The sequence below is a fragment of the Bombus pyrosoma genome, linkage group LG10 (genome assembly GCF_014825855.1).
Source record: "Bombus pyrosoma isolate SC7728 linkage group LG10, ASM1482585v1, whole genome shotgun sequence".
NCBI classification, from domain to species: domain Eukaryota; kingdom Metazoa; phylum Arthropoda; class Insecta; order Hymenoptera; family Apidae; genus Bombus; species Bombus pyrosoma.
In genome coordinates, this window is record NC_057779.1 from 14,361,171 (window position 1) to 14,386,672 (window position 25,502).

At 35.5% G+C, this 25,502-nt stretch overlaps 1 protein-coding gene across 9 annotated transcripts in view; it reads left to right on the forward strand.

Moving 5' to 3' along the window:
* LOC122571989 (acetylcholine receptor subunit alpha-like) overlaps nt 1-25,502 on the forward strand; it is a 398,975-nt gene that overhangs the window by 196,043 nt on the left and 177,430 nt on the right. For 7 of the 9 annotated variants that reach the window (XR_006318308.1, XR_006318309.1, XM_043736418.1 and 4 more), the window contains one exon: nt 19,286-19,466. The exons of the other annotated variants lie outside the window; for them this stretch is intronic. Coding sequence is in view for 5 of the 7 variants with exons in the window: in XM_043736418.1 (XP_043592353.1) it covers nt 19,286-19,466 (181 nt within the window). In the remaining 2 variants the exon portion in view is untranslated. The remainder of the gene's footprint in view (nt 1-19,285; nt 19,467-25,502) is intronic. 9 annotated transcript variants of the gene reach the window in all.

Sequence of the window (25,502 nt, forward strand, 5' to 3'; positions counted from 1 at the left end):
GGTATAGAGAAAACGATTATGATTATGGCAATAGGTGATATGGATAGTCCTGGGATATTTCGTAGAAAAGAATCGTAGATCGAACATTAAATCTTATTTACGAAAGTCGATAAGAACATATTAAAATCTATGCTATGAAATCTACGAATGGAAATGATTAATTTGTCTGTAAAAAAATAAATTATAATAAACAACGAACTTCCGAAATCTGGCCACGACAGGAAATAATATCAATCTACTCGGATTAACGAAAGAAAAAGTGAAAAGAGGTGAATGCAATTGTAATTACTAATTAATTGTTAATTAATGTAACGCTTCGATATAGCACTTGGAAAAAGACGTATGCATCTAGGTATACATTTTCCTTTCTTTTTCTATTGAAAAGATCTCATGAGAAATTTATTATAACAATAAGTTTTACAATATTACATAATATTATAAATGTAAGTTGTACTAATATACATAAAATGTAATTATACTAATGCACTTACAAGTAGAAACAAACTATTAATTAGAAAATAGTTTAATTAAGCTACAAATTAGTTACAAATAAAGATCGATATTTACATATGAAAGTATACAATAACACACGCCTTCGTTCTTAGTTAATCGCTTTCTCGGTATCGTGGAACATCGTTTTACGCGCGCAGTATTTCCGGAACACGTATGAGAAATTGTGTAAATCAGTAAATATACAACGATAAATTTGATGCAGCAAACACAGATAGAAAAAGCTTAAATTAATGTAGTACCGCGTATATAGTTATTGCTATGTGGATGCATAAAGGGTATCGCATATGGTTCGATTCATTGCTCGTATTTATCATCGGATAGATTGTACGGTTTGCTCGCAATAACAATTTGTCTACTGGTGATAACGGAAGAAAATAAAATTACCGAAATACCGTGAAAACATTCTTGGTTTAGATACTACGATTGAGGGTGCACTTAGATAAAGTTAGAAAAATTAGATACAAATACTACGATATTAAATATTATACATTATTATTATATATTATAATTATACACATTAGAAATTAAACACTATATACAAATAAAAAGTATGTAGGAAAAATATAATAAACTTTATAGAAATGAATTGTATATATGTATTGTATATATATTATAAGTATATAAATATATATATTATAATTATATACATTATAAATTAAACACTATATACAAATAAAAAGCATGTAGGAAAAATATACTAAACTTTATAGAAATGAATTATTTTAATATTGTTGTAGACGAAAGGTATAATGTATTTTTAGAAAATTATTATCTGTGACACCATCATAAATATTTTAAACGATACTATTTAAATGTAAATACTTGCAAAAAACATTTCTTGCTGCACTTCAGAGTTGCAATTTGCGTTGAACCATTTTGCACGTGTAATTGTATATGTTATATACAGTTAAACTGACATAGTAAAATATGGTAACAAAATAACAAATATTCAATAATTACCTATATCTGCAAATGGAACTCGAAAAATTAAATATATCTAGAGCAACTATCATTGGCACTATATCATAATTTCTCCAGAAAATGTGTCTTTTTCCATAAAATGTTTTATAACTTATGAATCGGTTCCAATATTTCCAATATATTCCAATATATTCCAGCAACGAAATCTCTCCCAAAATTCTGCAGATCCTACAACACGCATAATATATTCATAAATGTCCTCCAAAATAAATGTTCAAATATTTCGTGAGCTGCGTTTTATTACTCTGTCCAACGAAGATTATCAATTACTATCACTGAATAGTAATTACAAGTCACTATGAAACAAAATCAAGGAAGGAAGTAAAGTTTTTATTGCATACGAATAAAAATCAACCTGATACGCAAGGGATAACAATTTATACGCAAAATCTGTTATTAAATAGGTTTTGGAGTTTGATATTTATTAATTCACACAGATTCAGTTTTTACGTTCTGTATTTCACCACCATGTACAGCCATATGAACACATCGGATACACTCAGATAATTAACACGTGGCTGACACCAAAGACAAAAGAGCGTGGTTACAAGTCGTACCAACTTAGCATGTAGGAACTAGTGGTCATACCAACCTAATATTTCCTCAACAAAATTTACTACTTTAGACTTTACGATAATTAGAAATTAACGCTCAACTGCGTGAACTGTCGCATCGTCTTACGTCGTAAGATTAAGCTGGAGAAAATATCGAGGTTCAATTTACAAGAAAATCGTCTAAAGGAATCCCTACAGCCCCACAGTATAAATCCCAATCTTCGAATGCAAGACTCGACTTGTTTTACGATAAATAGATTGGCCGACTACGACTACTGTTACCAGAATGAGATTTATTCAGTTGTGTAGAATCGACTGTATCGGTCGGCTGTCGGAATTAGACTTGTTTACTTGAGTGTTAGACTGATTCATTCGGACGCCGGAATAAAGCTAACTCCTCCTTTGAACAGAGGAGATTTAGAAGGGAGAGGTAGTTCTAGGCGTAAAGTTGGTAAGATATTCGGATTTTCTGTTAAAGTAATGCAGGAATTTAATGGCAACAGAGAAACAGAAAGTAGCAGTGATGGGTGAAGTGCTGAAAACGCTGTGTGAAAAGAGAGGAATAAAATAAGATTAAATAGAAGTTAGAGCATGGAACAAGTTAAATAAAAGTGTAGAAAATTGTGTGTGAAACAAAAATAGACATCGAGAGTGTGCTGACAACTTTTTGAGTGAAAATCGAGTTGATTTGTTTATAGACAATACATGTGGCTAATTGATCACCAAATTCTTCAGTTCGTAGAGCTTTTAAGTTCGAACTGTAAAAAGTTTGTAAGATGTCAAGATGATGGAACAGTTTGAAAAATTTTTTGGAAATTTATATGAGAAATGTACGTAATCTATCAACATATTCGCTTAATAGCTCACAATTAATTATCATTAGACGACTCAGTGTGCACATTAATTGCATTTATAGATTTATTATTTAATTGGCTCTATAGCAAGCGAATCCTTTTGTTTCCTGAATAAAATGACAAAATATAGTTATATTGATAATAATTATTATAAAATTTTTATAGATTCATGGGAAATTTAATAGCGCGAAAATTCTCAGGATGCACGCAATGTACAGAAAAATATAAAAGGCACAGCACTCGCTATATTATCCAGTGAATAAAACAATTTTCTATAGCCAAAATTCATTTTTGAAATTAATTATTCATAAAAATAAAAATTTGCAGTAAACATGTGCAATGTGTTTCGAACGCCTGGAATAAAAACTCGTGGACATAATTTTAAGGAATATTCGATTCTCATTTTATCTATAGACAATTTCTTTTAAATTTCATAAAAACATCAGTGAAATGTTCATAAGAAAGTTTGCTATCTCGACTTCGTTCACGCATCATTACCAGGATGATTTTTCTGCGATTAATATTTTTAGTTCCATCGATCTTCCGTCATTTCTCTTCTCTCGTGTCTTACAGCAGCAGCTGCTATTTGCATACAAGATTAACGAGAAGAATTTCAAGGGAATTGAACTCCCATGTCACTGAAAAATAGTATGTTCACAGCGCTGGAAATCCGTGAACAAGGGCTACAGTCTGGATTTTCAAGGTAACGACACGAGTATTTCCCTGGGGAACATATAGTCACAGGCAATCACTTCGATTGGAAGACACCAATTTGTGCTACGGCACAATTTCTTTACATCGAATTCTTTTTGTCTGCGACACAAGCTACATGTATGTAGATACGATGCACACACACTATGGAAATGATCATATATTAAACATTTCTTCGTTGTTGACTGAATACCAAGGCAGCAAATCTGATTAATATTTGAATAATATTCTTAAATATATCATAAGACATAAAATATACATTTAAATAGAAGAAGAATTCTTTATTTCTGCCTGCTTTCCGGTTTTCCAGTGGCTTCCATTTCGACTATAGGATAGAAAAATAATCATAAGACTTACACATACACACTAAATTAGAAGAATACAGGTCAACCATATATTTTAATATTTCTTTCGTCCCGTTACATATTTAATTTGCCATTGCTATTTGATTCACTTTATTATAAAATTATACTAAATTATGTCTTTTCATTTCGTTAAAACTTTGCTTTTAAGAAGATCGAATTTTGATGGATTTAGTGAAAAATCAGTCGGATGCAAACTCGAAACTATTATCAAATCATCGTCGAAAATTGTTAAATTCAGAAATTATCAATTTAAAATTCGATGGAGCTTCAAATTCAACTTTCTCGAGTACGAAGTCTCCAATGTAATTTCATTATTTTCTTCTTACTCTAATCAACAGAATTTACTTGACATCGTTTGCACTACGAATTGTCGAATATTGTTAACGTACATTCGTATGCTTGTTAAGTTTAATTATGACTTTAATGTTTAATTGCTACAGCGGTTGTTTCAAAGCTTTTTACTATTCTGTCTGAATGAACTTGATTGCTTCTCCGACATTAACTGCGTTACAGTTGTGACTATGCTATCTGAAGCTCGATTGCTTCACTAAATCTTGACTGGGTTGCGGTTTATACTATTCCCAATGAGATTTAATTGCCTCAGTGATATTGACTATTCTGTGACTCGCGCTACTCTATATAGAACCTGATTGCTTTCACTGATCTTGACTACGATTCGTGTTATCTTGTCAGCAAAATCTAAGAATTAATGTCTCCCTTTAAAATACTCTGATTTCCTTTCCTTCGCATATCCATTACGTTCTTTCGAGGAACAGAAATAACGAGACTATATTTAATGGGTTGAGTCATAAGCAGTGAAAGAGATTCATATTTTAGAGAATGTCTGAATGAATATAGTTATTCAGAAATATAATTTTTTATTATATTATAGAGAATTATAAATAAATTACCAAGCGATAAATTGGTAAAGTAATTGGAATAAAATCCCATAACTTACAATGCGTAGTGCCGCTTCTCTACATTTACTCTGAGTTCATATTACATGAAACCAGCAATCTGTTCAGTCGTAAAGATAAATCGATTATTAATCCGGCGTCCAATCATTAGAAACACCCGTAGAACTCCAACACAGTTAAAGAAGTCACTGTTTTTAATAACAGAACCTTCCTCAGCAACGCTATAATGAAGCACCCGAGGTTACCTTGACTTTTTCAACATTACTTTTTTCTCCCTCGTCATTGCTTCTCGATTTCTATGTCAACCCGATTTTCTTCCTTTCCCATTTTCTTTCTTGCACAACGGTATTTCCTGGCTGTTTTTCAATCGCAACCTCCATTTATATTTATAATAACCAAATAACCTGCGACCCTGTGATTGAAGAAAAATTATTTTAACAAGTTAAAAAAAAAAAGAAACAAACGCACATTTTAAAGTTATTCCAAAATATAACTCTAATTCGATATTTATAGTTAGCGCCAAAGATTTTCAATTAAAATTAATTAATCTGACGACTCTGTTCTACGGAATCTATAATGCACTCGCATAAATTAATTCAAGGATTTTTCTGCATAATTTAGAGTCTAATTAAACTTTGCAGAGAAATAAAAACATCTTAATCTCGAAAATGATTATTTTGTTATTTATTATACATTAATTGCTTCTGTCGGGCGATTGTCGAACCTCAAAAGGGTAATGATGCCTTTCCAATCTCTTTGGATATTCGAACTAGAAGATATTGAAATTATCTGAAGATATTGAAGATTATTGATAAAAAGAGAACATCCAGCCCGGGAAATCTATGAATCTTTTCCAGTTGCTTCCTATTGAGCAATGACACTCCACCTGATATACGTCATACGAAATCTCTTGTTGATGGAAGCTGTTGAACAAGTTTCAAGTATCTGAGAAGGATTTTCTTTCAAAGGCTGCTCCAATTCTTTGCTTTCAAATTTTTTGGGGTTCTACATCTGAGAGATTGAGAGAAATAGAAAAGGTAGGGAGAGAACCTTCGAGATTTGCGGCTTTTATGAATTGCAACGTCTTCCTCTGACGCTGAACAAATTTCCGCAATCTCAATGGCGTTTTTTTTTTCAATTGAAATCCAGGAAAAATACAAAAATACAAAGATTTCTTCTCGAACGCTATTGTACTCGGTATAATTTATTTTGTGAAGTTATATTTTGAGCAAGCTTGAATTATATTATGAGAAAAAGTCTTTCCACCGTTACACGTGTCCAGTGAAATGGCGTAACTTCGTCTTCAGAAGTTTGCTTTACTTTAAACCGAACTTGTCTTGTCGCGAGAAGTTCATGCGACGATATAGAAGACAGATATTTAGGCGAACTCACTTAGTTGAGACACACTGTAGTACATACTTTCTCTTCATTTAAATTTCTCCACTCCATCAACCCATTAGGATCATTATAATTGAATTTATTAATCTTCCATTATTTATTAATTTAACGGAGAATTAATAAAAAATATTAAATATAAATATTAAAGTAATCGAAAATTAAATATTAATAAGATTAATATTTTCCATATTAAGATTAGCATTTGAAAGCCTACAATATGGAAATTTTTTTTATTCAAAACAGAGCTACGACCAATTTAATGTAAATAAAAAAATATGTAATGTTAAGTTAATAAATCACGGAATGATTAAATGTATAATAATAATAATAAAGGTAAAAAATGTGCAGAATATAAAACATAGTACGATAGAGGACGAACGACTCATTCGAAAGGAGAACAAACTCGAGTGAGCATGAAGTTCGCAGTTATGTTACACCAGTGCTTACGAGGTTCTCGTTTAAAACATTAAGAAGATAGTCCCATTGCGATGTTGCGCGCTATTGGCCGCTCATAACCGTTGAAAAGGAATCCCTACAGTGTTGCTTGACTGCGATAGCTATCTTTTTCTCAGCCAGGTTTTCTCATCTGGATATCCAAGAGGCTGTGTCTTAACTTAACACATCCTGAAAGGTCAGACAAGTCCATGTTGCAAGCTCTCGAGGGGAAAAAGACGATGTCCTCCCTGTTTAAAAATAATTTTCATTTGTCCGGACGAATGAACCGTAATGTAGTCGCAAACATCGGTAGCCACAAGTGGCTAGTTATGAAACTGTACATTGCTGGTGTCTGGTTTTCTTTTAATTGATGGAGGAGTTGTAGCTACAAACTCCTTTTCACCGATTCGAGTAAATGAAGAAGAATCAGTTGAAAGTTGTCTGCTCTTTTTGAAATGTTGATTTATTTGTTGACTTTTATTAGAAAATTCGTGTTATTATTAATTATTTTTCCCTTTGTCAATTGTTTCTTCACCGAAACTTTGTTTTCCATCTCTTCACCAGTTTTTAACTCGAAGAGAATTAATTTGCCTTCTTATCGGAACAGTATCAATGATCAATCGTAGATATTCAAAACAATTAATTGGTATTTTTCAAATATCCGTATGCAAATGAAATATTAGTTTGAATTTGAAATATCCAGGAAATTTTTTACTTTTTTATTCGTCATTGTTATTATTACACTTCCATGGACTAGATTCGTTCTCAAGTTGACAGAAACATAAAAATAAAATAAACTAAATTAAGTAAATGATGCTTACACAAAGTGTACGAAAAATAACTTTGTAAGTTAAATTAGCAATTGTTTAAAAATGATTGAAAAGATGCTCTTCGAGAGAAAGGATGTAATAAAGTGCGCTTTTAACCGAGCAAGGTGCGAACATTTGAAAGTAATGCTACACCACTGATAGTTTTTGAAGAAGTACTCGCGATACTAACAAAATTTCACTCTTTATCGGATAAAGTTGTTGACATCTCTTAAACAAACTTTGTTCTTTCTTCGGCTGTGATACAGTTTGCAAATTTCGCAAGTTTAAATTGCCTCGGCTGCGTAATGTCAGTCGACACGGTTCCCCATCTTCGCTCATCGACTCTACGTGACTTTGTTTCGATACGTAAACTTCTGTTTGTCCATTCGTGATTTCCATATCCGAAATACATTTAAGAAACGTATAGAACTTAATGTGTGTATTTTGCTATTTAAAGAGCTGTGTGGCGTCGATCACATAATACAGCGTTTACTATAAAAGCAGAAACTAAATGTTGATGTGTATTATTAGGGAGCAGGAAATATGTGTTTGCTTTTTGAAATATGGCATACATATTTGACAAACTTTGTGTAGCAGACAGTTCATTTTAATTATACGCGCTCTTAAAAGTAAACGTAGAAATATCTATTTATTTCTATAAAGTAGCGTTATTTTGCATCTGAAAATTTTACGAATATCCCAACACAGTTTATTTGCACGTAAATATTTCGAAATGGTTTAATGTAACTAGAAAGATAAGTGTAAGATATTTCTACAAATGAATAAGTAAACAAATTAAATTATATGTTAAACAGTAACCTGTTTGCTGTATGCGAGGCTCGTACTATAACATAAATGTATTACTATAAATTATTATCTAATGTATTACGTAAATGTTGAAAGGAATACGTTTGAAGAAGTTACGATAAATGTTACGAAATCAAAAGCAGAATTTTATTGTAAATCTAGTTACGTGAGGTAGACGTAACTAAATTTCATAAAAACACGTTTAAGAGATATTTAAAACTGCTGCACAGTTAACAGTCGTAAGTCTTGCCATCAGCGTGAATCCAATTGCAAACCTGAAATGAAAAAGGAGATAACGAGGCATGGACGAATAATGGTGATTTTGCGTGGTGAATCTGAAATCAAAGCTGAATCAGAGTGATAAATGTGCGACTGAAGATCGCTGGGTGTAAAGCGTTAGTGCGAAAGAGAAGCGTTTGAACAGAATTCCTCAGATTATGCACATCCACTCAACTTTCACAGCGAATATGTTTCAATGTCTTCTGGAACTGGCTGAATCGAACGAAGGAAGTGGAGAAATAGGATAGGAAAAAATATACAGGTTTGCAAGGATAAATGCTGAGAATATACATGCACAAGTTAATCATGTCAAATGACAGCAAATTAAATTGCAATAACTAAAGTTCTTCAAATATTTTCAGTTTGATAAAAAGAATTCATACAATGCATTGGATGGAAAGGCATTGCAATTATGTAGTATCGCAACCATAACGTTATTTACAATTTATTTCTAATTAATAATCAATTTGGTGATCCCCCTAAAACTGTTCCATCATTTTCACCATTCTCTCGTAGTTCTCAGGTGTAATATCTCTACAGTATCCAGTAGTATCGTGTTCCAGTCGCTAATGACCCTGCAGTTTAATCGACTTAAGACGATCGCGAAACGAACAACGAATAATAACCAGTCTAAATAATTTTATGGTCCTTGTGAGGCGAATGCCTGCAACAAATACCCCGTAACTTTTACCACATTTTCGAGTTCATTTCAAACTTTACCAACGTCACCGTAACAATTGTACCACATCGTACGTCATAAAGATATTTTGCGGAAAACATATAAAGTAACCAAAATAAGTTTTCACAGGTGTTCGAATACCTCTATGAACCAGAGTATAATTATGAACTTGATTCTGACAGAAAGCCTTCTATAAAGACATAATATATATTGCCGCAGATATTTCTCCTCACTTTTTCTCTACCTACACAGAAACAGGCGCAAGCGAAGAAATATATATATATATATATATATATAGGCATGGTCCGAAAAATTCTGCGAGCAATCTCTCGCTGAAAGCTCTCGGCGTTCAACACGGACACGCTCATATCGCGAACGGCTCGTCCATCAAAGCGAAGGGGGAAAATAAACCGGGCGAAAACGACCAAAATCTCTCGCAGCCCTCTTTTTCCATTATCCAAGAAAGTAAGAAATAAGAAAGCTGTAGGAATAATACCGCGAGGCTGAGGAACAACAGCAGCTTAAACAGTAACGGGCTGGTAGGAAGCGAGAGGACGGTGAAAAGCGTGGAAGAATCGTAGTGGCGGTAAAAGGAGTAAGAGCAAAGAGAGCAGGAGGGCAGTGAAGGGAGAGGAGGTCAGAAGTTAAGTGAAATTGAAGTTCAACCCACTGATGAAAACGACTCGCGGGATCTAAGGTGACGGGGGACTCCTCCGCAATAGTTTCGTTTCCTTTTAATCTCGGTAGGGTTTTCTGCCAGCTAGAGTAGGAAGACTGTCAATTCCGCTTCCATTTCTCGCCGACAGTGCGAGCGAGATGAAGGAGACCTGCACGCGAGTCTATGTGCACCAGCGTCGTTATACAGGGTGTCTCGGCAACTCCGGTACGATAGGCAATCAGGCGACTCTGTGTGAAAGAAAACGTATGGAAAATATAGAGTAAGATTTGGGGGAGGAAAAGTCGAAATGGGAAGAAGGGAGAAAATGGTACTATTTATGAGGAGAAGGGCATAGACTTATGGGAGCTTAGGATAACAGGTTCAGCCCTAGTATGGAAGGACAGGGCAGAGCAGAGACAGGAATATGAAAGAATAATAGAGGGAAGGTATAGAAGGAAGTATAGGGAATTAGGGGAAGAAAGCAGAGCAGAATTTCTGAAGAAAGAATGTAGAGGAAGCGATAATCGAGCGAGATTTAGACGTGATAATGAGGATAGAGTCAGGGAATTCTGCTTAAAAACTGAGGAGAAGAATGTAGATTGTGTGGTTAAGGGAAAGAAACGACAGAAGCTCATGGAAGAGTGCAGAGAATTTGGGAGAGAAAAGGGATTAACCGGAAGGATGAGCGAGGAAGATGTATGAGGAAAATGGAAGAAAGGAGAAGGAAGCTAGTCGGACACGTGTCACGAGCATTTTAAGTATTTCAAGTATTTTAAGTATGAGAATTATTTTCTACAGTATTATAATGGCGTATATGTATAGTGATTTTGTAGGCACAACCACGTGCCAAGCCCTTTTCAAGGTCGAAAGTCAGGAAAATGAAGTTATCCATCTCTCTCTCTCTCTCTCTCTCTCTCTCTTTGTAGAATAAAAGTCTTTCATGTGACGCTTCGTTTTTGAGAAAATCGAGTTTGAAGAGTTTTCAAGTATACTTGGGCTTGATTAATTCCGAACTGAACAAGAGAAAATAATCGACAGAAAGTTATTCCACGCGTAAAAAATAGGTGGAAAAATGTGGAACGAAATCTGTCCATAAGACACTTTGTTTCCGAGAAAAGCAAATTTCCAATTGAAAATTTATTTTGTGTAACAGGTTGGTTCATGACTAAACGCGTTCAAGCTCTATTCTCTCGGAAACAAAGCGTGACTATGGGAAAACTTTATTTCGCATTTTTCACTTGTTTTAGCATGTTTCTTTTTTATATTATTCTCGAGTCTTTACAATTTGTCCACATGTTGACATTCGGTAAATTGGTTTAACGATGTTGTGTGACAGTAGCACGTAGATGTTTATCCGATTGGAGAAACGTCGCTGATAATTGCACAAATATCATTGCAATGCTGAAAACAAAAAGTTATTTATATTCTATGGAAATTGCGAAAAATCCACAAATAACGATCAGAATAAAAAATCAGTCGAGCTTTTTCTTCGTAGCCTTCTGGGTGAGACGAATAGAGTTCTACTTTAATATGTAGCATAAGCTCCTGCTGCTCCTTCACTCACAGTTAGTCTAATCTGCAGTTAGTAAAGTTTAAGTGTATAATTGACAAATTTTCAGACCCAATTTTCTCGAAAATGACCCGCCACATGCAATCATTTTATTCCACATTTTCGACTGATTTTTTTACATAGAATCATTCTATTGCCGATTGTACCACAATTGCCGAGACACCCTGTACATGTCTGCTGTTAATCTTACACCATGGGAGAAGCAAAAGGCACGAGAAACTGTAGTGAAGATTCGTTAAACGAGCCGAGACTTAACGATCCGCGAGAAAGAACGAACATCGTTCTAAGTTCTCCATTGTGAGAAATGATTTATAGGTTTCCACGTTCAACTGGCCACTGTTATTCGCCGGATATATTTAACCTTTTGCCCGAAAGAAACTGATATTAACGTATTACGCAATATATTGTAGGCGTATACGCAATTTATTGCCATCCTTAGAGTGGTGCAGGTTTCTTGATCGAAAGGCCACGATACTTGGAAAGTCGTAACTGTATGTAAAACCTTTGATTCGTTTCATCTTCTTGCAGCAAATTGTAAAATTGTATTTTATAAAATGTCAGCAGTTTTTCCTAAAATTGCTTAGATTTACCCGAAATTCTGCAGACGGTCGAACGATTATAAATTTAAATTGATTCGACAGAAATTATTTACTGTAATCTGTAGATTACAGAATCCGTAGATTCGAAGAAATTCACATTGTCCTCGTTTCCACGATTTGAATATCTTTGATCTTGCAATATCTTTTCATGTCTATCTCTGTATATTCGCGAACGTAAACGATAGAACATAGAACTGACTTTTCGACTGCTGTGTGAGTGTACTTGAGCGAGCCTTTGACTCTCGGGAGCTTTATTTTGTTTGAAAGTAACTGTACCATGACAAATGTTATTTGCGTGAACCTCGCATATTCGTCGTCAACGCTACTACACAGCGCTATCACGACCAGAAGACAGTGCAATATGCACATAATATGATATAATCTTTATATTGATTATATGATATAATCTTTATATCGCAAATCAGTTCTGATAAGTTTTATGAAAATTATTTCCTTTTAATAATATCTGCCGGAACTATTATGGAAACGCGAATGCACTGCAATTTTTCATTAATATACGTTGCTTGTTTGTTTGTTTTTAACGAAACAATATCGACATTCGGCCGCTAATGACCACGGTAGTCGATGCGACTTTAAATAAAATAAATTATGAAATATCGACATTCGAAATTATTGTAAATTGATTGATAGATAATTGCTTTACTTCAAAATAAATAACTATACTTCATATTTTACATGTAACATTAATATATATAAATATAGCATCAACTTCACTGTCCTCTTCTTTTCTTCCTATTTGTATCTTCTCGTTTGTACATGTTTCGTTCGTTTGAAGTATTTATTTGAATATTTAATTCGTAAAAATTATGGAATATACAAAAGATAAATTACGTTGAATACAGAAAGACAAATATTTGAAAGTCGTCGATATTTTAATAAATATCTATTGGAATAGATATAACAATCATTTTGGGGTCTTAAAGATTCGAAGAGAAGAGTAGGGTTAATAGGTTTATTAGATTAAATTGTATTTTTAATAATAATTACGCGTTATGTTTAAAAATCTTAATTTGTAGAAATTCTTTACATATTAAATTACAAAATAACAATAAATATCTATAGTTATATAGTTACAATAAAGATATACAAAATATTCATCGGATACAAACCTCGCAGTGTAAAAATAAATCTATAAATGATATCTTTCATGATATATTGGAAATCACTATAGTCGATCAGGAGGATAAAAATCGGACACCGTTGCAATTTTGATTTCTACATATTTTGAACAAACATGCAAGAAGCTACAAAAATGTATCCTAGTACAATAGATGCCAAAAAGAAGCATTTATTTTTTACCTACGATTGCTTAAATATTGTTAAACATTAAGTAGATAATTTGAGGAGTTTAGAAAAAGTTTAATATTCCAATCGATGATCTTTAATCGAAACTTTCACATCTAACGAACAGGAGCAACAGGACTAACGAGGATAGTCCAGCGATGTCGCTTGAGGTTTCGACCAACTATAGTAAGAGCAGCAAAATGATCGTCAATAAATTGAATTTTTTCTGTCGAAACCTCCATTTTTCTTCAACTATTGCTGTAATAATACTTCTATAGAATTTGTTTGATAAAAATCACACGTCAGTAGATTTGATTGATGGAATTTTAGAAACTCTCGTGAGGTATTATCTGCTATTTACAGCAATCAATCAAACGATTATACAACCACGATTTTTCATAAAAATCTCCGTTATCAAGCACTCTTCGTATTCCCAATTAATAGAATAATTAAAATTTGTCAATGGGTTTTATTATCTCGTTAATTCTCGATTAAACTACTTCATTTAAAATTCAGTTTCATAATTCTACATTGTTTTCAATTTTAATGATTACAAAGTATTTATAGCGATTGACAAGTTATGTGATAATAGAAATAGATATATTTCGAAATAGTTGTTACGTAGATATCAGAACGTCTGCTGTATTTATATTACAAACTGCTTTATTTTCTAATTGTTTCATTAAAAATCCATACTTTATCTACGTCATATGTACTTTGCAACACAGAGCACCAAATAAAGTAGAATTTGAAGTTTCCAATAAATGTATTGTTACACGTACATCAAGTACAATAAGACTCGAGTCTCCGAATCTCTTAATTTCTTTTCCATCCTCACACTGGGTCGTTTTCGACCAGTAACTTTAAGTAATTCTCCGTCCTTTTTCCATATTTTTGATTAAATTTTGCTTTACTTTAAAAAATTTAAGCTAACGATAAGAACTATTTCTGACAACATTGTAGAAACTTGGAGAAATAATCGAGAATTTTTAAAACACAACCTAATATCACCTAATTGTTCACCAAATATCTGAATCATGAAATACCTCAAGACAGTGAAATCCTCATTTTCCTAAACATTAAACGCGGGTACACAAAACAGGACGATATTTAGCAACGTGAACAAGCGTTCAGAATTATCGACGCGTGTTTTCCTCTGTAGGAAATTCTCCGAACGTTCGCAACTGGACGCGTCAAGCTGTTCATAAATCTATGCAATGCGATCTTTGGTGTCGTCGAATAATCGAGCTTCTGGTGTGTTCGCAATCTTTCATATCGCGTCAAATAGGTTTCAATGATGGCGAAGTGTTCTTCTTGTAAAAGGGATAAAAGATTTACAGACGCAGAGCATCAGCTACGTTTGATCGATGATCGCGCTTAAATTTCGAATTTCCAAAGGGACTGATATTCGTTTCGATGGTGTGAGACCCACGTTCAAACTTCGATTAAGATTTCTCCTGACTTTTTGAACATCTCCAGCCTTTTTTTTTTTTATATCGTTTATTGTCCAGAAAAATGAGTATTACATAGTATATTATTCATAGTAAACAATGAATTTCGTTTGAAGATTGTTTTAGGCAAAAGTACCGATACGTGACGGTACCACGTAGCCATACAATATTTGTGTACATGAACATCTCCAGCCTCTGGCTGGCAGTGTGACTATGGAAAAATCCTCTGTTGTGTTCACTGTAGTTACAATTAGTTACTCGCTTATTGTTATCTCGACTTGTAAATATTTTAAGCTCGTGACAAAACACTCACACAATAGCCTGATAAGTATGTAGATCTTTCGATTGATTTACATTAAGAATATCTGAATGTAAAATTCAAGCGGAGACGAAACGTTGAATATGGCCTTTTTAAAATGGAAAAATTCAGAATTACTTGAAATAAAAAGAGACCATTCCATAGTTACAATAAAATTATAGAATATCTTATAGATATGAATATTATACAAAATATCCATCGGATACAAACCTCGCAGTGTAAAAATAAATCTATAAATGATATCTTGAAAACACTATAGTCGATCAGGAAAATAAAAATCGGACACCGGTGCAATTTTGATCTCAACATATTTTGAACAAACATTTTTTTAACGAGATAACTTAGGTTTCCTGTATCGATAGTAGTAGCGTTAAGCTGGTCTTTACAAATTTAACTAGGCTACTACTCTGATTTTTACTAAACGTGTTTTCATGGCGAAAAATTGAATGAGTTAGAAACCTGTTGGAGCTATCTCAGAGGATTAAAAGATTAAAAGTTTTCCGAAAGGGACCGAAAGTTTTTGGGAAAGCAGTTTCAAAGTTCTGAAAAGCAACAGACTTCATTCGATAAAACGTCAGTTTTATAAAAATACGAAATTACTTTTATTATTTCAAATTTCGCTACATTTTAACGCGATATTCGCGTGTAATCTGTTGAATGATAATTATGAAATATTAGTTTAGTCAATATTCCTTATCAAAAAATGCTACTTTCGCATAGATTGAAAGATTCGATACAACTATTCATGCAATTATAAATTAATACAAAAACGAAGGTGTTCATTGATCAAGATGAAGTATTTTAAAATTGGTTAAAATAATTCCTATTTTCTATTTACTGTACTAGATTATACTAGGAACCGAGAAACACACAAAGATGTAGCTACATATTTTGTTCAGTGTTCGCTCTTTCGAATTTCATGGTTTATGTCTTTCTTAGTAGTTATGCCAGTAGAATTTACATATTGCACAATTGTATATTATTTTCTAATGCATCTCTTTCACCTACAAGTATCTATTCGTTTCTATTTAGTAATTTCCAACTGAACTGTTTGAGTCTGTAACTATATATTATATGTATCTTCTCTATTCGTATCTATAATCTACGTATTTTCCTGTGCAATCCATGTTAGACTATTCTGATAAATATTCTGTTCTGTATTCTATTCTCATAACTATCTGTTAAAACCCTCTTTCTCTGCTCCCAAAACGAGTGAGCTGATGTAAACTAAATCGAAGACTGTCTCGCGCAAACAGTTGGCTACGTTCATTTGTTCTTTCACGCGTCAACGTCCACTTTGTTGGTGTTGCCGCCGTATTACCGGAAAGAAACGCAGACAAAGCCAATATAAATTTCACGCACCGCGATCGATACATTCTCCCGTTTGTTTTCACGATGCATGTGCACATATGCATCGATGTTTGTTTGTGCACTGAAATATTCAATGAAACGGGGTGTACACTAGAGCCGGCAGGTAAACTAAAGGTAGTTCAGGCTAGATTGTTAATAGGCATGAGTGCCCCAAAGGGGTGCAAAATCGCCCTTCATATTTCAAATGCGGACAGATTACTGTCATATAAATCGTAGAGGGCAAATAGTAAAGTTTCCTAAGACATAATTAAGCTGTGGATGTTTATGCGTTTATGGGAAATTTGCGGATACGAGAACGCACAGAATGGACATAATACGCAGAAATATATGAAATATTCAAAGTACAGAATCTTTTACCACGTTGAATGAATAAAATATTTCTCTATTCAAGTTCCATCATGTAAATTACACGTACGAAGATACAAATTTGCATATCCGGATAAATATATAATTTGAAGAAAGTGAAAGGGTATAGTAGCTGGCAAAAATATTTCTGATGGGAACGTATCGTTTCCGACTGGACTACAAAAAATACCTGGAAACTTCAGTTGAGATGTCTAATATTGTACAAAATAATGATTTTGCTGTTATAGAACAAGTATCAGGAATGGACAATAATTTATCTTTATTTCTTTGGTTTCCCAATTTGTAGATTTTCTTCCATTTTCTCAGTGTGAAATCACAATTTATTGTGACCGAAAGAATTCTGAAGCAGCACGCACTTGTTTAGAAATATGTACTCGATTTTCCATAATATATGTAGTAACAATCATATAAATATGTTAAATTATTTTGCAGGGATAGTTTATAATGACAAACACTGTACAATGTAAAAATGTACAAAGTGATACATTACACGCAACATTAGAAGAAATAATGTAACCAAGAGGAAAAACAATTGCAGTTTGCTTAGAAATATATAATTAGTAATATCTACGAAGAGTTGATCCTTCAATTAAATTAAGTTTATTTTCATAAAAGAATTCTATTTCTCCTTTAGGTAGATATTTGTAAAAGATTTCTTCCATCTTAAACACACAATTATCTCTGAATTTTATTTCGTTACAAAATAAAACAATCGCAGTTTGATTAAAAATATACAATGAACGATATCCATGAAGTATTGGTCTATAAATTGCATTAAATTTATTTTCACAAAAGAATTCTGCTTTTTCTTTACATATATACTTATAAAAAAATTTCTCAAACACAGCAATTACAATGAAGTGTGAAATGGTAATTTGAAATGGACATTATGTAATTAAAAGTTACATGTGACTCTCAGATTCACCCTAATTTTAGTAGAAACATTCACAACTTTAAATATAACGAATATAAATATGTTATATGTGAGTATCTTATATTATGTCGCGATTTCTCGTATTTTTAATTGAAATATCGATGCTTGGGATTGACAGTGACGTAACTTGCAAAATGTAAATTTTACTGGCAAGATTTTCTAAAATTTACGTTTTTGAGAATACTAGACACACGTTTCCTTAATTTAACTGTTAAAAAAACAAAGCAAAAGAATTATTAATATACTGTTTTGTATAATAAAAATAGAAACCTAACGTAGGTTAGTGTAGAATTAGTGAATTTAAAATTCTCTGAATTGTGTTGCTATCAACGCCAAGCATATGACGAGTAATTCTCATCCTTTTGTACTGTGAATGAAAATACTATTTTATCATTGTTCCTTGTATTTCTTTACGTTTTCCATAATTCTGCTAAGTAATACTCATTTCCTAACGATCTATGGTACGTGTAAGTTACCCCGTTACATGTTACTTTAAGTTGTTTCATTTGTACCAGTTTCTACATATATCTACATTTATTAAATTCTACGATCGAAATAAGAGCCCTTTTTTCTAACATATTTAATATATCGACAAAATTTATAATTAAAACTCGCGGAATGAATCCATTACAATAGACATGCTTTGTTAGAATTCGAAAGTACGATACTTTTGGCACAAATTAATCTACGTTCTGTTCTTATTCTTTCACGTTGCACTCAAACGTGTTACAAACGTCACTCGAATATGTTGTTAAAATTTTTAGCACTTTTCAAGCATAACAGAAGTTAAAGTAAATAACTGTCGTGGACACAACCGCGATATGTTTGGCCAACGTCCACCTACGATAGTATTTTCGTGAGCTTACTGTGCTTACAGTGTGAAATATCTTTATCGGTATGAATCTCGTTGCTCCGCGTTTAAAAAGTCAGGAACACACGGTGCTCGCGTCTATCGATGCGACGAAAAAAGTAAACACACGGGAATTCAGCAACACTCGGATACTTTGCTTTCGGCGACGGGTCTATGAGCGGTGTTCAAAGCGCACGCTTGTTATTTGTCCGCCTCACGGACTCCGGTACAAGTCTCGCTCTTGTTTCGTCGAATTTCTCGCGCCGGCCACGCGTACGAAATTGTCGCGTTCGCGGTTTCGCGCGCACGAAAGGTGCATCCTATCGCGAGAACTTGTTTCCTATGCCGCCAAGGCAGCGTTAAGGCACATGCAAGAATAAAGCAAAACAAAACAAAAAAGATACAAAAAAGAAAGAAAGAAAAGAAAAACAAGAAAAAGCAAAGAAAGAAAAAAGTAAAGAAAAATTAACAAAAAAAAAAGACGGCTTGGTATCGAATCGGAAGTACAAAGTAAGCTCGACCGCCGCAGCGCCCAGAACCACTAATGTGCTCGCTCGCAGCGCGGACGGCAACTTCGAGGTGACCTTGGCCACGAAGGCCACCATCTACCATCAAGGATTGGTCGAGTGGAAGCCCCCTGCCATTTATAAGTCATCCTGCGAGATCGACGTGGAGTACTTCCCATTCGACGAGCAGACCTGTGTCCTCAAGTTCGGTTCGTGGACCTATGACGGCTTTAAGGTAAACTTGCATGGTAGCCGCTAAGTTCGTGGCAGATAGACCGGCGGATCTTCCACGACGTGGATCGACGTGGCTCGTGATGCGTCGAGGACGGTCCACCTTTGTAGCCCTTAAGACTAGATATTAGACTCGAACGATCGGCTCGTCGCGTGGATTTCCAAACTCCGCGGTGGCTCGTGTTTTCTTGTTGCCCGTTTTCGAAACGTTACACTCGATGGGAGGGGAGAGCCGAAACCCACGCTAGGAGACGGATGCTGCCAGCTTTCCTTCAACATTCCGTAATACCTATAACAGTAGCTTCGACAGATGCGACGTGCGTTCAGAGGATAGAAAGAACGAGAATTGATGATAGCGAGGCGAATCGCAAAGAAAATGCAACAGAGATGGCACGCAGTAACAGTTGATAGCCGAGGGGGATGTTTGAACGAAGGGAGATCGAGTAGCGAGGACGCGAAATTACGCGATCCGAGCGATCGATGCGAAGCTTTTTCGGCTCGATTCGTTAGAAAGGGTGAGAGATAGGCTGATGGTGAGGAAGTGAAAGAGAGAGAGAGAAAGAGAGGGAGAAAAAGAATGAAAGAAAGAGAGAGAAAGAGACAGATCATCGCGTAGCGGCAGCATCCGGTGCTCTTCAAAGAGGAGCCAATCGTGATCACGCTCGGCTCGTTTCTTCGGTGATTCCAGCGCCGACGGGAACTACGAGGTGACGCTGATGACCAAGGCCACGGTCTACTATTCGGGATTGGTCGTCTGGCAACCGCCGGCCGTATATAAATCCTCCTGCTCCATCGACGTTGAGTTCTTTCCGTACGACGTACAGACCTGTGTTTTGAAGTTAGGCTCCTGGACCTATGACGGTTTTAAGGTGCCAAGCCAACAGCAACGAGCACGATCGCCAGATTGAACCTTTTTGCTCGTCATATATGATCGGTCTTCCCAGTTTCCTCCTTGGTTACACTTTCGTTTTTTATGTTCCATCAGAGAATGCCACCTTGATACCCGTAATCGTTTCTGCGATGCGCTGGTCTTGGACGTCATACGTCATATTTATATATATATTATCTATATATATTACATATATATATATATTTCAATATTGTTACTTGGTGTGGACTGCAGTGTTATTTGATTGACATTCGTCGTGATGTCGTACGGTCAGCTCGTTTTTATATATTATTCTGCGGTGTGCTCGAACGATCCTACAGGCTCGCATATCTGAACGCGATCTTTGAAAACGGCTCGCGTCGTCGTTCTTGCGAGGATCCCAGTTATCGTGACAAATTCGCACGCATCGATCTCGCTGATCCACCTACAGTGGCTCGCGAATATATTCGTACATCTACCGTCACATTTTTTTATATATTACACGCGTTACGTGAGATCTCCTGAAATTTCGGTAGCACTGCGATGAGATAGGATCGTCGTGATTATGGTAGTAAAGTTTGAAAACGATCCGAAGATGTACGTGGAACAACATTTTCTTTATAAATACATCGTGTGCATTGTACGACACTTTTTGAAATTTCGTTAACACCGTAACGAGACACGATTGTCGTGATTCTGATAGTAAAATTTGAAGGCAATCCGAAAATGTATATGAAAGTTAGGAAACGTTTATCGTAAACGAGCAGTGGCATTAAATGTTGTAACTTTGTATCCTAAGCGCCCATATTGCGTCAACGTGTTATTTGACATTTTTCCTAAACGATTGGAATTGTCAAATTCTCAACATTGTGTCTATAAAAGGCAATTTTACACATCCACGTAATATTTTTCTGATCGCTGTTTCTTGCATCTAGAGTCTATAGTTTTATCAAATTTTCTAAACTCCAAGTACAGAACTTCGTTCATCCGAACCTCTTCGTATCAATTCGTAACTGAGCCTCTATTTTTCGAATTACGTTCGAGCGTACTTTCAACTATACGAACGCGTATTCTGAAGTCGTACACGTCTTGTGTTTTATCCAAGTTGTCATATAATTTAACACAACTTGCGTCGAAAGTGTTGCTCAATCTCAGTTATCCGAACGTCCACCTCTGTTATCGAAATTCTCAGCAGCAGCTGGTCCCAACTCGTCGATTATCCGAAACATTTTATTGCCCCGACCGGTTGAGATAAACGAAGTTCTATTGCATTTAGAACGCTATGGTAAACTATATGTAAATTATAACTATATACGAGAAATATTGGACAATTGCCTGACCCCGTGTTTTGCAATCTTGGTTTTTGCAAGAAATTGCAAACAAAAGATCCGAGAACCAAGATCTTAGACGCGTGAAACGTAGGAAAGTGTAACGCGAGTGAAAGAAAAAGAGGAACTAAATTAGCCGGGACTTTTAATTGAGAAATTAAACTTTCTTATTTCTGATTTGCAACGAATAACGTTTTTATCAACATATCTGTCATATTTTTCCGATTAAAATGACACCAAACACGACACTTGATAAATGACAATTAAATACACACCGATAAGTAAATACAATTCACATTACACCGTGTTTGTTCTCATTTCAATCAGAGAGATCTCACAAATATTTCAGTAAAAGTTTGATTTAAAAAGACGTGAAAAATAAAAAAAGTTTCGCTTTTGAATTAGTACCCACATGACCATGCCGGGATGACTATCATGCAATTAAGAGCTTCTTTTCCTCCAATTATCGTACGTTTACGTACATTGCTTGGCCCTAAATCGATCAATATGACGTACAATTGACTTTGATGGTCCTTGCGAGTCGTACGTTTCCTCTGCATATCTCCTAACTCTTATACACATTTTCGGATCCACTTGAAATTCTACCAACATAATCGCGACAATCGTGACAGTAATGGGATTTCGAGACGTTTCGAACAACACGCAGGTGAAAATTCGGATACTTTCGTGAGCCACCGTAAACCTTTTACAAGCATTTTCTTAGCGACATCTCATCGTTCGGTGTTACGTTTTTGTTAAACATTGCGGTGCTATGAAGTACTTCGTCGATATGCCGTTTCGTGTAACACCACATCTATCTTTCACCTTGTATGAATGCTTCCTACTAAGAATGTTAGTCCGATCCTCGCTTCGACGAACGACTTGAAAGAGCGATACTACGTCGCAGGTTTCAAAGGATACCTCGATCACAAACTTTGAATCGAGGTGAAAAGAATCTGCTTCGAAGCGTATCCAAGCTGGTCAGTCGCCTTGCTCTTTGACATTTGCAGATCGATGGAAAGATGAAACATCTAATCGCGGAGTCTCATTCTTTATTAGCATAGCTATTGAAAAGCTTAGATCGTAGGACTCTCGGTTTCTAAGCGTCACTGTACGTGATACACGCGACAAAGATTGAACGTTTTACGGAGCATTTCTCAGACACCACACTAAATACACGGTAAAAAAAAATGAGACGTTTGGACAGGCCTAGCTGTTTCAATGTAGCAGGGCAAATACAGATTTACACGTAAACAGATTATTCAAAAAGTTTTCGTTGCTGCGAAAGGCAAGTGGAACAAACTTATTTTAAAACTCGATTCAAGCAGTCTGATTTCATGTCTGGTTTTGCATAAGCTCTTTGATCGAAGTTTACCACATTATAGTTTATTTAGCCACTTGTGCTGTAATAAACGGTACTGAATTCAGATCGAGTTTAATAAATTTCTGTTAACTGATTATCTTTATTTCCGCGATAGCGATAGCTGCTACACTTCCGAATAACAAGATAGCAAACTCGTGGTATCTATAATTTCCTATATCGTAGCTACATCAGCGTGAAATTTGCGAGCAGCATGTGGTCATTAACATCGCGTGGATACGTAAAGCTCGATATGCTTTCAGCAATTTCCACTTAAACGGACGTATAGACATACGAAAAGAATAAAATGATAGTACATTGAAAAGAAGATAAATTTCATACAAATGATCATACGTTACGCGTTGCTCTCGAGTTACGCTATTCTGTCATATAAATTCAAGTATTGGATTATAATGAAAATGAAATTGGAACAATTCTTGCTTCGCAAACGTTGTATTACTAACGAAATTGTAAAAGAAATTAATAGGAGTCGTAAAGTTGTATATGTCAGGGATGGAATGTCATCGGGGCCTTTCTTTTGGAATTTTTGTGATGAAGTTCAGTGTTTCCACATACGCCCAGTGTGGTAATGTGATGAAACCCAGTGTTTCCACATACGTCCAGTGTGGTAATGTGATGTAATCAGGTGTAAGGTCGAACACAATGGTTCACATACGCTTACGGGTGGTCGTGTGGTCCAAAGAAATTTAGAGGCAAAATCAACACGCAGTTACAGAATTTAGTTCTAGTATCATTAGTACTATGGTCATAACATCTAGTATAGTGTTTTCACATATGCCCAGTGAGGTATTGAGATATAAAAGAAATGAGATTCATTGAGGTAGGAGATCGAGAATGGTCTGTCATGTCACTTTGAATACTAATCATAATGTTACTGATTGTTGTTCTTCATTGTTGCCATTGAACATTCGATCGAAATTTTTGTCGTTGAACTGGACCCTTGGCTTATTGGGGCATTTGGTTAAATTGTAAATAATATCAGTTGTATTGAGCCTAATATTGAGGAAACCCAATATTTTAGATGCATCCGAAGACAGGTGATTGTCAGGATAGTCGTCGGAGATGAAAGGACATCGGGGCCTTTCTTTTGGAATTTTTGGGAAGATCCCCAATACTTTAGTCTAGACTATTTATTATAGCTGTACTTAAATAATAAAACTAAGAAGTAGTTGTTTATGACTCAATCCGATTATGTTTGCCCGAGATTTGTGACAGTGAGCTTGGGCTCCAGGTGACACAACTGGTCAGTGAACGTAGCCACGGTCACGGGATGGACGTTTTTACCTAACAGAGGTTTGGAGTAATTGTATAGTTCTCCTTAAAAAAAAATAGTTGTAGCGACGCACGGGCTCGAGGACAAATCAAGCCACGTGTGGTTTCGCCTCAGAAGTGCCAATATTATGAGGCACACGTTGTATTAACAGTCAAACCCCGGGCTGTGTTGCCGCTACGCGGGACTGCCTAGCAACGGCGGTTGGAATTTTGTTGGTATCCCCGGCCAATATACAACAAACGAACGCGGTCGTAAGGAGAGGGAAGTTCCCATCAGTCTTTTATTCTTGCGATCTCCTTGGAGAGTTCCTTATCGTCTTTACGAGCAGTATATACCGAGCGTCACAGCGAACGTTACCTTGTGCTTCAAAATATTTTCTACGTTTAACAAAGAGTTACCCCGTTGACCGTGGGTTCGTTATTGAGCCTGAGATCATTGTCATTAGCATCTCGAGTGTCCAATCACCACGGTAATTTGTCAAATTCTGTAGAAACCATATTTAGACCAGTAAATATAATCTCTATTGTACAGCAACGATGGGTAGTCCGAATGAAGATCCTGTTGAGATTATTTGGCGTATAAAGAGGGAGACGCGTGGATAAATTGTAAGGTAGAAAAATGTATTTTAAATACAGAAGTGGAAGTACAAGTATGAAATAATAATTTGAGCTGGTCCAAGATCCGCACGCTAGCGGTGTTACCCTATAACTGGAAACCCCGAAGTCAAGGTCGCCTGTCGACTGTTTATGTCTTTCGTCTATACGCTATCGATGTGTGGCGGCACGCGACAACACAAATACCGCCACTCGACACTAACTAGTAACGGACGACGGTAGCGCAGTGGTTAGCGCCTTAGGTTACGAACGTTCGGATCCCGGGATCGAATCCCGGCGACCGAAGTCCGATTTTTCTTCCACGAGTCTTAAATAGGGAGAAAAATACAGCAGTACCCCCAACAGCAGCGGCATCTACAACCAGCAGCAACTAATACCCATGGACCACACACACATACTCAGCCACCTCAACTGGTGACCCCGACGTGATATGATCGACTTCGAAACAGAGGTGTGACTGTGATAGCGCTAGAGAGACTTCAAGCCGCGAACCTACGACTGTGGAAAACTGGGCCTCTACCGCTACGACGAACACGAAAACGACGACGACGCGCACCGTAGCGACGAGTATCCACC